This window comes from Zalophus californianus, chromosome 1, assembly GCF_009762305.2.
Source record: "Zalophus californianus isolate mZalCal1 chromosome 1, mZalCal1.pri.v2, whole genome shotgun sequence".
NCBI classification, from domain to species: Eukaryota; Metazoa; Chordata; class Mammalia; order Carnivora; family Otariidae; genus Zalophus; species Zalophus californianus.
Window position 1 is genome coordinate 3198663 of NC_045595.1, and position 16634 is coordinate 3215296.

Genomic DNA, 16634 nt, shown 5'->3' on the forward strand with positions numbered 1-16634 from the left:
GCTGTCCCGGAGATGGAAAAGGGATGCGATGGAGGCCTGGTCTTGAGGCCCTGACCTCTGCTTTTGCAGAGTTAAGTCTGAGTCCTGGCAGGGAGAGGCTCCTGCCGGGCAGACACCAAGACAGCTGCCCCTCCAGCTCCAGGCTAAGAAGAACTTTTCTTCACTGACTCCGCTAGAGCCTGCTTCATCCACCCCTCCCTGCGACTGTCACACTGCTTGCCTGCCAGGCCGACAACACCCAGAAATCCGTCTGAGGGCCGCATGTGTCTCTGCAGCCCTCCACATGCCCGAGCCAGGCCTGCCCCCACCCTGGCTCGGACTCTCCTCGTTCCTCCCCAGGACCCCGGGTAGCCTCTGCCCGGGTCCCCCTCCCCAGGCCTTGCTCCTGCCTTCTGTACAGAACCCTGCACGAGTCAAATCGGAGCCTGCCACCCTCTCCCCGCACCTGCCCTGTCTTTGCACTGCAGCCCCCACGACTGCTCCCCTCCCCTCCCCGCCACTCCAGCCTAATCCCTGTGTGGAGTGGGGGGGGGGGGGGGACTGAGGCCTCGGCTTCAGTGTAACTTCCTGTTAGAGTCCCCCATGCCTTTCAGAGCTCTTCCCGTTCTAATTCTGCATGCCACGCATGCCATGGATCCCACACTTGTCTCTGGGTGATGGCCAGCTCCCAGGGTGCGGGGACCCCATGTGTCTTGCTTTCTGGCCCAACCCAGCACATTGCATGGGTTTGATGGACACCATCTGACTGGTTGGCCCAAGGCCCACTGAAGGGCAGACTCTTGCTGGCCCCTCTCCCCACCTGCAAAGGGCAGGCTCAAGATGAAGCCTCCCTCACCTCCTAGGGCATGGCTAATGAGACAGAGGTGCAGCAGCACAGGAGGCCCCAAAGGCTGGGAGAGATCTGTGCACACGAGGCCGCGGAGGAACAGCGAGGGGCTGGGCAGACACAGACAGTTGCGAGGTGCCATTTCTTGTTGCTCGGTCCCAGTTCCCAGATGTTATGGAGCTGGCCTCGGCCCTCTCTGTTTGAGGGAAGTGCCTTGTTCCTCCCTGCAGGGTGACTCAGCAGTCCTAGGAGATGTGGTAACAAGGAACTCACCCTGCCTGGCCCCAGCTCCACGTGGATGGTGTGGGGAGAGGGCAGGCTGGCCAGCACTGGCCACGGGCAGGGATTTCCCCTCACGGTCTGTCTGGCCGGGAGCCAGGGGCTGAGCACCCTCCCGACGCACTGTGGTGCGGCAGTGGCCTGAGATCCTAGGTGCGGCTCCTCTGGGGACCCTCCCAGTTTCCTTGTCAATGAAATGGAGTGTTGGCCCAAGTTCAACAGTAAAGGTTGGCAATCCTGGGATTTCTATGAAGATGCCAAGTTTCCCCAAAAGGAATCAGAAGCCACTTAACAGAACTGGTCCCCACTTTCATCCATGGTTCACCAGTTCCCTGGTTGATCTCATAGAAACTGGGGGAGGAAGTGGGCCGCGCTGGGTGCTGAGAAGAGCCAGCCTCTAGCTCTGAAGCACTTAGGGCTTGCAGAGGGAGGCAGGACAGCAGGAGCTAAGGAGGGGTCATGCAGCACAGATGATGTTCTGTGGTCTTGCTGCCTTGCTGGCCCTTCTGTCATCCTTGAGACCCCAAGAGGAAGGGACAGAGCCATCAGAGAGCTCCAGCAACCACCTGGCCTAGCTGCGGCCTCTGGGCAGGTATCTTTACCTTATAAATGGGATAACTAAGACCCAGGAGGCCCCAGGATGTGCTGTGCCAAGGGCCAGGCAGCATAGTGCGTATGCGCAGGGGTGCTGGGGGGCGGGGTGGTGGTGGTGGTGTACGTGCATGTGTGTGTCCAAGCCAGGCAGGAGTCCCAAAATAGTTAAGTCCAACCCAACTCGAGGCTGTCCCTGGACTTCTCTGGCTTGTTTCCTCATTTTCAGAGGCGAGCTGGGTGTCAGGGTGCTGGGAGACAAGAGGCTGATTAATAATGAGCATGGGTCTGCTAGAGACTAAGGATGGCACTTGGGGTGGGCTGCAAATGCCAACCCTCCCACCAGCGAGCGTGGAGCCACATCTCAGGCCCTGTAAGCGGGTGGTCAGGAGGACCTTACCTGCTCCTGGACACCAGGCCAAGAACCTGAGTTTAAAGCAGGGCGGCCGTCCAGGACGACTCTGAGTTAACTGTGCCGGCCCAGACACCAGAGACCTGAAGTTGAGGGCCAGCCTTGCCCTGAGCCTTCTGGAACGCCACACAATACCCACGGCTCAGGGCTGACAGGGGGCCAGAACTCCTGGAACACTACAGAGCCCTGTGCAAACACCGAGGGTGCACCAGACTGGAGCCGTTTAGGGGGCTCACCAGTCTCCCTCACGGAGACCCATGCCCAGGGCATGGTGCTACTGACCTGGAAAGAATAGAACAGGAGTTCTCTCGGGCCGCTGGCTGTGACTCGGCCCAGGACGCACCCTGGGAAAGTGAGGAATCTGGGCGGCACGAGACCGGGGCGGGGGGGGGGGGGGGCGCTCAGGCTGCAAGCTCATTCGGCTTCCTCCTAGGACAGGTGGAAGGAATGAGGCCTGCTGACCAGGGGACTCTGAGCTGGGCCTGATCCCAGCTGGTGCCCCTGGCTGTAGAGAAGGTTTTTCCCAACCCCCCCACTGGTCCAGGGGCACCCACCTGTCTCAACTGCAAAATCAGTCTTGGAAGGCCAGAGCTGGAAGGGGTCTAGTCTCAAAATCACTGTCAGCCACCTCAGCACAGAGGAGGACACCAACAGGGCTGAGGAGGAAGGAGCTGCCTGGGTCAGGCAGGTAGTCCGCAGTGGTCACGGGGGCAACCTGCCCCTATCCCCCCAGCTGCCACCTGCCCTTTAGTGACCCGGCCTGTTCTTCCATGGGACGCACGTGCGCGCGCACACACGCACACACACGCACACACACACACACTGCTGTCAGCACCCAAGCCCCAGTGGAGGGAGCACCCAAGACTTTGAAGTTCTCAGGGACTCTGCCGCAGGCCACCGATGCAGAAGTGCAGGTCTCAGGGGCCCTTTCTCCTCCCTCAGGGTTCATCTTCATTCCAGCAATGCCACTTGAGACTGCCTGGCTCCACCTCCTCGCCCCACCTCCCCGCTCCAGGGCGCCCCAGTCGGCAGTGCGGCTACGGTGAGGAGCTGGGAGGGCAGCATGGGCCTGGCTCCCAGTAGGTGCTTGGGCAACCAATATTCGTTGAGACAATAGATACGTGTTGGCATGCACACCCTGCCCTCTGGGAGCTACTGGGCGGGGGCTCTCCGCAGAAACAAGCACCACCTCTGCCTACCAGGCCATGACTTTACACAAGAACGCAGACTCTGCTGAGCCTCAGTTTCCTCAACTGTAAGATGGGAGGTGTGTGACGACGTGCTACGGGACTCAGGCATGAACGTGCTTTAAAACCCACAGACTAGGGGCGCCTGGGTGGCTCAGACAGTTAAGCAGCTGCCTTTGGCTCAGGTCATAATCCCAGGGTCCAGAGATCCAGCCCTGCATCGGGCTCCCTGCTCAGTGGGGAGCCTGCTTCTCCCTCTCCTGCTGCCCCTCCTCCCTGCTCTGCATGCGCATGCCCTCTATTTCTGATTTTATTTATTTGAGAGAGAAGGAGCAGGAGGAGGGGCAAAGGGAAAGGGAGAAGCAGTCTCCCCGCTGAGCAGGGAGCCAGATGTGGGACTCGATCTCAGGACTCCCGGATCATGACCTGAGCCAAAGGCAGACACTTAGCCAACTGAGCCACCCAGGTGACACCTCTCTCTCAAATAAATAAATAAATTCTTTAAGAAAAAGGGGGGGGGGGCAGCCACCTGGGTGGCTCAGTCGTTAAGCGTTGGCCTTTGGCTCAGGTCATGATCCCAGGGTCCGGGATCAAGCCCCACATTGAGCTCCCTGCTCAACAGGAAGCCTGCTTCTCCCTCTCCCCCTGCTTGTGTTCCCTCTCTCGCTATGTCTCCCCCTGTTAAATAAATAAATAAAATCTTAAAAAAACAAAACAAAACAAAAAACAGCCCACAGACTATAGGTACAGGCCTGCTGCTCACCCCGGGGCAGGCCACCCAAGGAAAGGCGGCCAGAGGGCTGTGTGCAGCCTGCTGGGCAGCGTTCCACAACTCGGGCAAGGGCCAGAAGCAGGATCTGCCAGGCGGCCCACAGGACGGGGTGAAAGGCTTCCTGGGGAGCCCTCCTGAGGGACCCATGGTCCCACACATACATGACCACGCAGAGCCAGGCAGGGATAAAAACTGCGTCCACAGCAAGCTGATCTACTAGCTCTTCTTTTGCAAGAGAAACTCTGAGGGATCAGTAACGGGACCTTGACTCCAGAAAGCACACAGCACCAAGAATACCTGTTGATGGGCAGCTGTGATACACAATTCTTTGAGAGTGAGAGAGAGCAAGAGAGAGCGCAAGAACAGGGGGGTGGGACAGAGAGAGAGAGGGAGAAGCAGGCTCCCGCTGAGCGGGGAGCCTGATATGGGGCTCAATCCCAGGACCCCAGGATCCTGACACGAGCCAAAGGCAGACACTTAATCAACTGAGCCACCCAGGAGTCCCTGCGATATACAACTCTGAAGCTCTATTTGTAGGAAAGGGAGGGAACAGGGCACTGAGATGAAACGACTTGGTTTGCAGGAAGACGGTGGGTAGGAAACCCCCAGTGGAGGGTAGGCCCTGGCACAGAACTGCTACCATGTCACATCCTGGCTGCCCCCCCTCTGCAGGCTACCTCTCCTCGTCCCGCATTCACTCAGCAACCAAGGTGGCCTGCTGGCCAACCCTGAACACCCCCGAGCAGAGGTCTCAAATTCATGTTAAACAATGGTGATGGAGGACTTCCTATCAATCCATCAGCTTTTAAGTCACCAACATGGGATCCAGGAACCAGGGAGTGACTTCTGCAGAGCTTCAGATTCCCTCCACAGAGCCCTTTACCTAAAAATGGCTGGGGGGTACCTGCTCTCAGCACGGTGACCCAGAAGTCGACTTGGCCAAACGAACTGGTCCCATTTTCTGGCTGACTTCGGCCATCAAGTTGGAGGAGGCGAGAGAGCTCACGGAGGATAAAACACACAAGCACATGTGCGCACACACCCACACCTTAAAGACGGAGCTGAAAACTTTTATCAGGGCAAGGCTTTAAGACCGTGCAGACCTACGGCTGCCATAACAAATTACTATAAACTCAGGGACAAACACCACAAAACGTTAAACAACCTGACACCATACAACATACAAAAATAAATCTTAAAGGGGTCAGAATTCCGACATGGATCTCACTGGGCTAAGACCAAGGTGTTGGCAGGGCCGCATTCCCGTCTAGGAGGGCTGGGGTTTTTGGTGCCTCTCCTGGCTTCTAGAGTGGCCCCCATTCCTTGGCTGTGGCCCATCCTGTCCTCAAAGCCAGCGAAGCCGACCTGCCACACTCCCTTCTCCCTGGCCCTCTGCTCTGCAGTCACACCTCCCTCTCACCACAAAGGGGACAGGAATGTGCCTTTAAGTGCCCTGATCCCTAGAGCAGGGCCCACCAGGTTAATTCCAAGTGATCTCTGCATCTCCAGGTCCACACCCTGGCTCCCATCGGCAAGATCCCCGCACCAAAGCAGCACACAGACAGGTTCTGTGGAGCAGGGCGAGTCACCCTGCCTGCCACAGGAACCACAGCTGGGTCTCGCCACTCGTCCATATCAGTTCTGTTCTAGAATGTTGCAGCAAACACTGAGCTGTTGAATATGGAACCACTGCTCCTAGGGGAAACAACCAGGTTAGGCTCTCGTAAGCCTCTGGCCACAGCCAATCAATACATAACCTTGTGTCACATGCATTTCTGTTTAAAGACACCTTATTTAACACACGCTATTGACTTGTCTACACTGAACTCAGCCAGCAGCGCCGTAACCCCCTCCTGAACCAAGCTCATCTGACACATGGGTTTCCTCCGTAAGGTACAACACAGCCTTCTCGCACTCAGGAACACGAACTGGCCCTGTAGCTCTGTGCTTGGGGCTGTTTCAAACAGCAAAATCACCCACAAAAAGCACAAAATTGTAAAAAACTGGCACTTAAATATACTGCAAGGACACTGGCTAAGAATCTGAGCTGAAACACAACATCTCAGCAGGGAACTAGCACATCGGGAGACTCAAAATTGTTTGCCCCTCTGCACATGTTTGCAAATGACTGCAAAGTGCCCCAAGTACTGATTTGGGGGCTACAAATAAATACCAGCAAACAGGTGAAAGTGCACACACAGACTCTCCAATCAGGGAGCTTCGACTGTATATACCAGCGCAAGTGGCCCCTTTGCGACAAGGCTGGATGCCAGGTGCTTTCTGCAAACTCAATCTCACTGTGGAGAACAGAACTGAAAACACAGCTATTGAGGAACTGACAGGCTGATGAACAAATGAATTCTGTGAGGACGACACGGGGCAGACAGAGGGTTCTGGGTGCCGGCTACAGCTACAGGCCCCCCTGGATCACACCCCAGCTAACCCCAGGCCTGGGGAGCCTCCGCCCCACCCACTCAGCATCCTGGCCAGGGCCCCCGGGCGGTACCGCAGAGTACACTTGAAATATCACCCTTATGAGTGTTCAGACACATGACTCCCGCCAGCTTTGGGCTCAGGACTTTAGGTCACACAAATTGAATACGATTTTTTTTTCCATGCTGCTACCATGGAAAACCTATATAGTTACATTAAATGAGGTGTAAGTCTGGAAAACTTCTCAGACACGTGCCTGAGAGGACATCTGCAAGAGTGCTCACTGCCACACAGTCTGAAAGAGCGAAGACATGGAAACATTGTAAATGCCCACTGGCAGGGGATGGTACAGCCATGCCAGGGAAAGGTGTTCAGCTGAGCTATGACACTAGAGCTACACAGGTCCGTGTGGACGGGAAGCAGGAAGGGTACCGAGCCAAAAGAGCAGCTTACACCAAATAACCACGCAACACTATCTGGAGGGGTAAACTTGCAAAACAACACTGTGCACCTTCTGGTGACAATTCACGTGCAGTAAAGGTGTAAATCAGGGAGGAGCTTTGCCTGTGACTGCAGTGCCCATGTTTTAGTGAAACTCTTGTGGGCGTGTGGCTACTATCGTGGCCCTTCTTTATATCTTTTCCCGTGTCTGAACCACTTCATGATACAGCAACACAAGACGTGGATGATACACAAACTTACGTGGACACATATAATTTAACATTAGCTAGATAATGGTTATGGACAACACATAATGTGGTGTGTCACTCCACGTAGCAGATCAATGTACCCACGTTAACGGTTATGATGTGAGGATGTGATTAACAATAAGGAACGCTAATAACAGCAGCAACAACCTTAACAAGGCGCCTGAGAAGTGACGTGCCCTTGACAGCACCCCAGGCACCCCAGCACCCACTGGCTCGGGGCCTGCTAAGTGCACCGGGAGCTACCCCAGTGACCTCTGCAAGAAGGTCAACCCTGCGGACTCCGCTGGAAAGCGGAGCGGACTCCTGGACTCCAGAAGCACAATGGAGGCAACTGGGCAAAAGGACTTTCTCCCCGCCCTCCTGAACTGGTGCACTTTCCTCCTGTCTCTGCAGCTTCCCACCTAAGACTCCCAAGCCCACTTGTACTGAGGTGGTAGAGAGGCTCTACTCAACAGAAGGGGCCTGCTAGCACCTCCTGCCCACCCTGAGCTGAAGCTATGCTCTGGGGCAGCGCAGGGGGCCCGCTGTGGGAAGCACAGGACGGGAGAGAACACTCAGGTGTCCCTGAGGCTGTGGGAGAGAAAGGAACCTTGCAGGGAGCCCGAGACAGACGGTCAGACTCCGCTGTGAAGATGTCCCAGGCCAAAGCTGGGTGAGAAAGCCATCCGGATTGGGGCGTCCAGGACCTCTTCACAGCCCACCTTGGCGTGGGGCATCACTTGCATGCATTTCAGGACCCTGACCCAGATACCCACTTGGTGGTCAGTGGGGAGCTGCAGCAGCTCCTACGTTCCACAAAGATGCGGGAAATGCTGCCTTGCGCTGGGCAGAAAGCAGCTAGAGACTAATCTGTAGCAACGATTCTCAACTCTCAGGAGCTACAGGTCAACCCTAGACCAGCCAGGTTCGATTCAGGGATGAAGAAATCCCATCCCCATTCCCTCAGCTGCCCTCTTGTGAACCACAAAGGCTGGCCTTGAAGGGCCAGTGCTGGGTGTCCGCCTCTAGACAATCACGGCTCTGATGGCCCAAGGCCTTCGGGCTGGCGAGTACCTGCCCCTCTGCCCCGAGGCAGCCACGGGGCCTCGTCTGGGAAGGTGAGTGGCTGGGACCAGGGGGAGCCTTGGAGGGCAAAAGGAGCAGGAAGTTCCCAGTTTCCTTCCCGCGGGGCTTCCTAAGAATGTGGGTTGCTACTCAATCCTGGGGCTGAGGCCCAAAATGACAGAAAGTTCATCATTCAACTGTTGCACTTTAGAAAAAGTAGGGCTGGGGCGCCTGGGTGGCTCAGTTGGTTAAGCGACTGCCCTCGGCTCAGGTCATGATGCTGGAGTCCCGGGATCGAGTCCCGCATCGGGCTCCCTGCTCAGCAGGGAGTCTGCTTCTCCCTCTGACCCTCTTCCCTCTCGTGCTCTCTATCTCTCATTCTTTCTCTCTCAAATAAATAAATAAAATCTTAAAAAAAAAATAGAAAAAGTAGGGCTGGGTGGAGGGGCACTGGTGAAAGAGATGTGACTTATGGGCCCAGGTGATGGCTGGGGACTCCCTGAGAGTATCGACTGAACCGTGCACTTACTGTCATGCCCAGCCAAAGCCAGGGGAACAATCTCTGAGCTTTGACTTCTTATTTTTAAACCAGCTGGACCTGTTCCTGATCGAGGGCTGTTAGCCACTCTGCTTCCCTGGGGTTCTGCCTAGGCCTGAGTAGGAGCCACCCCAGGGACATTGCAGGAGGCCATTGTCACTGTCACTGGACTGCCCCAGTCCCACTCAGAAGAAGCCCACCATTTCTGATAACTTGGTCAGCAAGCCATGGCCCAGGGGGGCCCTGGGCCTGTCACAAGCCACCAGGTAGCCCTGCTCCATCAGGAGCTCAGGTCTGATGAGCAGAAAAGCACATTCTGGTGTGAGGATGTGTTTGGCGTGTGGCACATGGGCACGAGAGCACTGGGTCAGATGCTCAGAGGATGGAGACGTCTTTCCAGTGGGCGGCCACAGGAGAGGGTAAGGATAAAGGGAGATACAAACAGGGCTTTACAGGGTAAACAGGAAGTGGGCAGAGAGACCAGGTTGGGATGCGGAAGGTGAGGCACAAGGCAGTATAAAGTAGCCCGGCCGGCAGGCAGACTGGTCAGACTGGACTGTGCCACCCATGAAGGAAAGAGGTGGGATTTAAAACTGGGACCAGGCGGGGCTCCAGGAGGTCCTGAATGCCAGGTCAGCTGGGGATGTTCACCTTTCTGCTCTGCTTCCTTTAGGCGTGCTGACGCTACAGCTCTGGCATCTGCACCCATAACCCATGATGCAACCATTTGCTCACTAGTGTGCAAATGTCCGTCTGTCCATCTATCCATCCAATTCTTCCTGAGTTCCCGGGACAGGCCAGGGACTGGGCTCAACTGGGCACACAGCAGTGGCAGAACCACATGGGCCCTGCCCACAAAGACTTAAGATCCAGTGACAAAGACACCAATCTTAGTCCTCAACTGGAAAGGCAGCTACACGGGAGTCAGAGAGACAGGAAGACAGGGGCTCTGAGTGCCCAGGGGCTGGGGAGACGTCTTGCAGAGGCTGAAGGGACACATGGAAGGTGAACTGAATGTTCATCTACCAAAGGCAGGTAGGGCTGCTGAGCCCGGGAGAAGAGGCCGTGTCCTCTCTGACACTCAGTGGATACTTCGCATGGCTGGGCTAGGATAGGGCACCCCTTACGAATGCGAGCCCTGCTGGGACAGTGGCCACTGGGCTAGTGGTCTCAGGCACCGGAAGTGACACCACTGGAGGTGCCTGATTCCCAGGTGTGGAACTCTGAGCAGCTGGGCAGTGACCCAATGCTGAGTCAGGTCCTTTGGAGGAAATCACACTTCTATTTTCCTGCTGTGGTTGGGAGTCTCCGCGTGACCCTTGCTCTCTGGGCCTAGTCAGCAGGTTTTTTTCTAGGAGCGGAGCGGAAAAGGAAGATGGAGCTGTCCTCTGGGATCCTGCGTTCGTGGAACCCTGGTTACTGCCTAATAGGAAATGAGCGGAAATGTACCCAAACTGCAGTGCTCTGTAGAAGCAGCTGCCAAATCCAGCCCTGTGAACGGCTTGGGGGGGGGGCGGGGGCAGGGACAAGGAGGGAGGAAGGGGAGGGGGAAGGGAGAGGAGAGAGGGGAGAGAGGAGAGAGCAAAGAGGAGAGAAGACAGAAACCAGCTGCTGCCAATCTGACACACTCCTCCATCCAGCTTGCCAGGGACAGCTTTGAAAAAGAACCAGAAAAAGCCACCCCTAAAACTTCACCAGGCAGAAAAAGCCATTAGGGTTTGAGTACAAGGGTAAAGACGCCTCAATGGGCCTGCAGATCTCCTAAGCCCTTGGGGCAGAAAAGGTCTGTTGCTGAAAAGCTTCAGCATCAAACCATCCTACAGCTTACAAATCTCAGCTCCTGCCTTGGAAATCGGGAACAGAAGACTACTTGACTTTCCTCTGGCCACCTCCCCCCACAACTTGCCACAGTGCCAAAACGTGCAGCACACTTGCCTCTGAAATCCTATGGAGGAAGTTGGCCCAAATTAAAAACTAAGTTTCCCCAGATTGGATCAGTATCAAAATATTGGCAACAACGGAAGAGGAGGAGAAGGGCTGAGACAGGCCAGAGCAGAACTGGCCTACGTCCTTGGATCAAAGGCCGTGGGATGGGCTCGCCAGAGGCAAAGGGCAGGCCTGAGTGGTCCTGGTCACAGAGCCAAGCGTTTCCTCTGAGGGAAAAAACGAGCAGATGTGCATATGGACATCTGAGGGGCCAACCGGTGAGCTCAGGCCTGCAAACCTAAGGTTCAGAGGGCTCCACAAAGGGAAGGCTGGGTGGATGGGTGTGGGGATAAACAGCACTGTATCCCTGGTTCACTTACTAAGTTCTGGGGTCTCAGGAATGCAACAGCCTCCAATTTTTGAAACTGAACAGAGAGACATTATGAAATCCCTAACCTCACAGGCCATTATTCAGTGGCACGCGGACTATAATTAGGTATCCTATGGCTCTGCCTTCACACTGAGCCAGATAAGTAGGGAGAAGTGCACCCAGGCACGCTAACAGGTCTTTAATAAACACAGGGTTCTGAGTCAGAGGGGAACTTGCCACCTCATGTTTGGCAGGCATGGGTAGCAGAATCCGAGTATGATGCCCTCTTGGTCCTGGTTTGTTAACAACAAGAATATAGGATTCTGCTTGGTTACAGAGTGCCTCCATGACTGTGAACAGTGGGTCCTGAGAAGGTGGTCGGGCGAACCCAGTTTTACAGACAGGCCTGGGAAGTGGTGGGGTTCCAGGAGGTCCCAGGATCCTTTGGGGGAGAGCAGTCTCATACTTGTTCTGTAGCTCCACGGTCCAGCCTAAAACACCAGGCTGGTGACCCAAAGCCGAGTTGGGAAGAGCAGCCTGGCCTGTCTACCGATGGAGCAGGATGGGAACATCTCTGTCCAGGGTCCCGCAGGGACACTGCCAGTTCAAGGGTCTTCTTACAGAGGGAGTCAGCAGAGTTGCTTCCGGCAAAGTTGGACTTAATCCAGTTCCCATCACACATGGATATCGCCAACAGCCAAAGCCATTCCCATGTCTGCTGCCCCAAGGCAGAAGATCTTCAGCAAGTTAGCGTGCAGCAGTTGAGCTCAAGGGCCTGGGGCAGGGACCCAATTTTGCCTGTCACCTGTTGGTTCTCAGCACACAGGTTTCATGCTTTTATTCCACTCAGGTGAAGGAACTACAAGTTCCAAACTTTTGTATCTAAGACTATTCCACATTTATTACTTAACAGGCCAAACCCTTTCCTGGGAAATCAAAAGCCTGATTCCACACAATAAGGTTTTAAAAATAGGTCAGAGCAGGTAGTACCTACTGACGTTCCAAATACCAGCCACGTCCCCCAGATATTACTTACTCTAGCAGGTTGGCGTCCTGGGTGCCCCAGCCCACTCCCCACCCCATGCCTCTCAAAGGAAGTCTGATCTTTCCTCCTAGGCACAAACCCAGAGCCTAGCAAGCATCCAACGAACTTCAAAGCTATGTGATATGGCAGTCATGAATTTTCCTCCTAGCTCTGACGGAACCAATCTTTCAGTTCAAACTCTCTCGCTCCTTTCAAGCCAAAAGAAAAAAAGAAAAAAGAAAAGAAAAGAAAGAAAAAAACTTAAGCCAGCATTCCAGGCAGCTGCCAGATCTATCCCTAGTTACACTCTCAAATCTGGCCTGGCCACAAGAATTATCAGAAATCAGCGAGCAGCTGAGGCCTGTAAATTAACATTGTACCACAATGAGAAGTGAACTTCTGAGTTTGGATCTCACTAGCGGGGTCCCCTGACCCTCCTTAGTCCCCCAGAAATACTCAGATTAAAGCATCTCCCCTAGTTCTAGATGCGCAGAAGTACCAGGTGGGCGGTAGGATTGAGGCCCCAGACATCTTTTCCTTCCAGCGCTTTCCTCTACAGATTCTTCAGCAGGCCTCAGCCCAGCAGGCCTCAGCCCAGTAGCAGCCAGTTCTGAACAAGTAAAAGCTCACAAACTTCTCACACAAGCCCAAACCGACCTTATACAAGACCTGAATGCTTGCACCAGAGATGAACTAGCATGGCATTTGCAAGGATGCTGCCAGATACTAATAACTGGTTTGTTACCAGTATCATCAGTAAGATCAGAAACTTTTAATTAATATCACAGCCTCAATTGCTAGAAATCAAGCCTCTCCATGACCCACTCTCTCCCACATCCACCTGACTTCTTTTTCTCAACTTAGAAATAACACTGTTACAAGCCTCTGAGATCAAGAACCTGTTTCAAAGCATTGTTTCTCAACCTCGGTGCACTGACATGTGGGGCTGGATAATTCTTTGTTGTGGGTAAGGCTGTCCTGTGTATTATAGGATGTTTAGCAACCATCCCTAGCCTCTACCCACTCAATGCCAGTAGCCGCCCTCTCCCCAAGTGGTGACAACCAAAAACCGTCTCAGACATTGCCAAATGTTCCTGAAAGGGCGCATGGGGCTGGGGAGGGGCGGGGGGGGAAGGGAAGGGTTAGTCACCCCAGCTGAAAAGTACCAATGCAAGCTTATACCTTCTTAAAAATACCAGATGCCAAAAGATACCCTGGGGTTCGAACAGCTTGGGATCTGGATGCTGAGTTGTATGTACGTGTCTATCTATGTATATGTGGTTATCCATGTTTTGAAAACGAAGAAAAGCAGGCGGCTATCACAAGAATGGCCCAGGAGAGATTTTTTTGTTTTGGTATAATTATTCTCACTTCTCACAAATCTTAGGGCAGGGTTTCTCAACCTCGGCACTACTGGCATCTGGGCCCAGATAATTCTTGGTTGTGGGGGCTGCCTGTGCATTATAGGGTGTTGGGTGGCACCCCTAGCCTCCACCCACTAGATACTAATAGGAACTCAGGTTACGACAACCAAAAATATCTCCAGATATTGCCAATGTCTCCTAGAGAGCAGAACTGGCCCTGGTTGAGAACCACTGTCCTACAGGATGATATAAATGTCCCCACATCGCTTTGTGTAAAAAGGGGACTGCATTTACCTTTGTGCCAGATAAATGAGACCAGTGGCTGAAAGCATACTGCCTGTTCATATGGTGAGAATTCAAGAGACATTAATTACTGCCTCATACTCTCAACAGCCGACCCCACTCTGAGAACAAGAGGATGAAAAGAGGTGTACTGAGCAAGCACAAGAAAAGAAACACACAAGGAGATGAACACGTCTGGATAAACAACCGAGATGCTGGGGGCCTGTGGAAACAACTGCAGAAGAGCATGGAGCAGAGCCAGCATGATTCTTGAGAGCACAGCTCAGCAGAGGATTGATCAGGAGGCCAAGGCAGCCGCTCCCAAAGTAGGACGCGGCCGTCGCAGCAGCTCTTTGGGGATGGGCCCCAGAACGGCAAGATCACAGATCGATCTGAACCAGCAGCTTACACTGCACGGTGCTTTCCAGGTTTCAACATATTTCTCACAAATCTGAGTGCAGGACACCCTGCTTCTCCCTGAGACCAAAAGCTCTGGTGGCCTGCCAGAGCGGCCTAGCTAGTGCCTCTAGCAGAGTGTGTCTGCTTGGGACAGTATGGGGTGTGGACCTCCAGCATGGGCCTTGAGAGCTGGGGGTTGGGAGGAGAGGGCCTCCCCTGCAGGAGGGACTACATCAAGGTCATCATCAAGGTCCAAGACAGTAAGCACCATCCCCAGGTGCTCTGGTCAAGCCCTGGGGATCTGGTGCCTGTTGGACAAGGTCTAACCCAGGGCCAGGTCCCTTTAATTCTATCCTGCTGGGGCAAAGGGCTGTACTCTCAGCAATAATCCTAGAACCCCTCTGGATTAAGTTTCTCTTCCACCAGGGGTTAGCCATCATCTGGGGTTTGCCCTAGATAAAACAGTAGGGTTGGGTCAGGACTTTTTCCATCAAGGGGCAAAAGGTACCAGCTGTGTTACTGTGGACTCATTTCTCTTCCCTCCCACTGAACTTCTCCAAATTGTGGGAAAAGCCCAGTCAGCCAGCAGGGATCACACCATCCCTAAGATGGTCGCTCATTCCTCCGAGGAGTCTATCCACACAGACTCCATACCTAAGGTTCTTAATCTGGGATGGAGGAACCAACAGGATTCAAGGAATCTGGGACTTCGTGGATCTGAAACTATAAACTGAATTCCCCCATTGCCCAGTTTTCTGGAGAGTGGATCCCCAGCTTTCACCAGATTCACAAGCAATGGGGCCTGGACATTCCAAAAAAACCTATACTTAACCGTCACACGTAAAACACTATACTCTTGGATTCAGCATCCCCCTTCTGGGAATTTGATCTGTAAGTCCAATCCCACCTGTGAGCAAAGATATTCAATGGATATTCACTACAGTATTGTTTGTAGCAGAAACCGACTGGAAACAATCTACACATCCATCAAGAGATGACTGGTTGGTTAAAATTTAACCAGCCCCCAACAGATGACTGGAACACCACCAACCCATTACAAAGATCAAAGAAACTCTAGGGGTATGCTCTAGCGCAGTAGTTCTGGGGTAAGGGGAGAAGGGGAGTTCCCCCAGGGATATTTGGTAGTACAGGGAGATACGTGTGGTGCTGGGATGGGGGGGTGCTCCTGGGATCGAGTGGGTGGGGTCAGGGATGCCGCTCATCACCCCACGGTGCCCAGGACGTCCCTCCGCAACAGAAAGCGATCTGAGGTGGAGAATTCCAGCTCCAGCGTTATCTCCAAAACCATGTAACGAAAAACTCGAAGCACAAAGGGCTATGTAGACTATGCTACCACCGCGTGTGTGTGTGTGTGTGTTTTAAAAGGAAAGGTGTAACGTATCTTTGCAAAGGGATGTGAATTGTGGGTGACAGTTCTTGCCGCTGGGGAGAGGGACTGGATGCCTCAGGGGCCGGAGGCGGAAACGGACTTTTCACTCTACCCTTTCCCAACTTTGTACCGGGTCCATCAAAAGGGGTTCTCGTTTGTTTGTTTTAAAGAACTACTCCAGACGCCAAGTTTCCCTCCCCTGGGCTCTCTGGCAAGAGTCCCGTGTCGACAGCCTCAGGAGTGTTTCTTCCCTTGCTCTTTCCCCACTCCCCGCCCTTTTACAGGGAAGGGAGGGGAGGGGTCCATGTCCCGGGTCAACCTCCGGGTGCGTCTCTGCCCCTCCCAGGGGTCTGCCCACCCTTCTCGGGGGGACCGGAGCCCACATGGCGGGCAGGGCCTGGGCCACTTCGTGGGCAGCCCCCTCCGTCCTGGGCTCTCCCCACCCAGCGGGGAACACGCGCCAACGCCGCCCCCTCGGTGCCCGTGGCCCCCTCCCGAGCCAGGGTCGGGCCTGGCCGGGTCCCCCCCTCCGGGCAGCCGGGGTCCCGGGGCTCGCTCCCCCCGCCTCGGCCTCCGCTCACCTGGCTCGCCTTGTAGAACTGCTTCTTCAGCCCCGCCACCGACATACTGCCTGCCGCCGTGGGGGCTCCCGCCCGGACCCAACGAACCGGAGGGACCGCGCAAGCGACAGGCTCCCGGGCGCCGCCGATACCCCGCGCGCCTCAGCGGGCCCCGTCGGCGCCGCCTCCACCGCCCTCTCGCCAGCTCCGCGCCCGCCCCGGCGCCGCCTCAGCCCCTCGCGCGCCCGCGCGGCCAGGATATTACATGGCAACCGCACACTTCCGGTGCCGGCCTGCGCGCGCCCCCGGCCCGACTGCGCACGCGCGCCCCCTGCCGGCCAGAGAGCGCACGCGCATGTCGTCTGCCTTGCTGGGGCTGCCTCCGCCAGCGAGCCGGCAGGAGCGAGCTTAGAGAGACCGGGGGGCTACAGCGTCCCCTGGAGGCCCCGGAGGTAGTCCTAAAGTTTTAGGAAAGGCGCTTAAATCCTGGGGAAGTTGGGAGACTGCGTTTCCAAGTCTCCAGATAC

The 16634-nt window shown here is 54.9% G+C and overlaps 1 protein-coding gene across 1 annotated transcript in view; it reads right to left on the bottom strand.

Annotated features, from left to right (window-relative positions):
• Positions 1–16367, bottom strand: part of SH3GL1 (SH3 domain containing GRB2 like 1, endophilin A2) — a 28841-nt gene extending 12474 nt beyond the window's left edge. The window contains exon 1 of the mRNA XM_027584397.2: positions 16129–16367. Coding sequence (XP_027440198.1) covers positions 16129–16173 — 45 coding nt within the window. The 5' untranslated portion in view covers positions 16174–16367. The remainder of the gene's footprint in view (positions 1–16128) is intronic.
• Between the last annotated feature and the right edge of the window lie 267 nt (positions 16368–16634).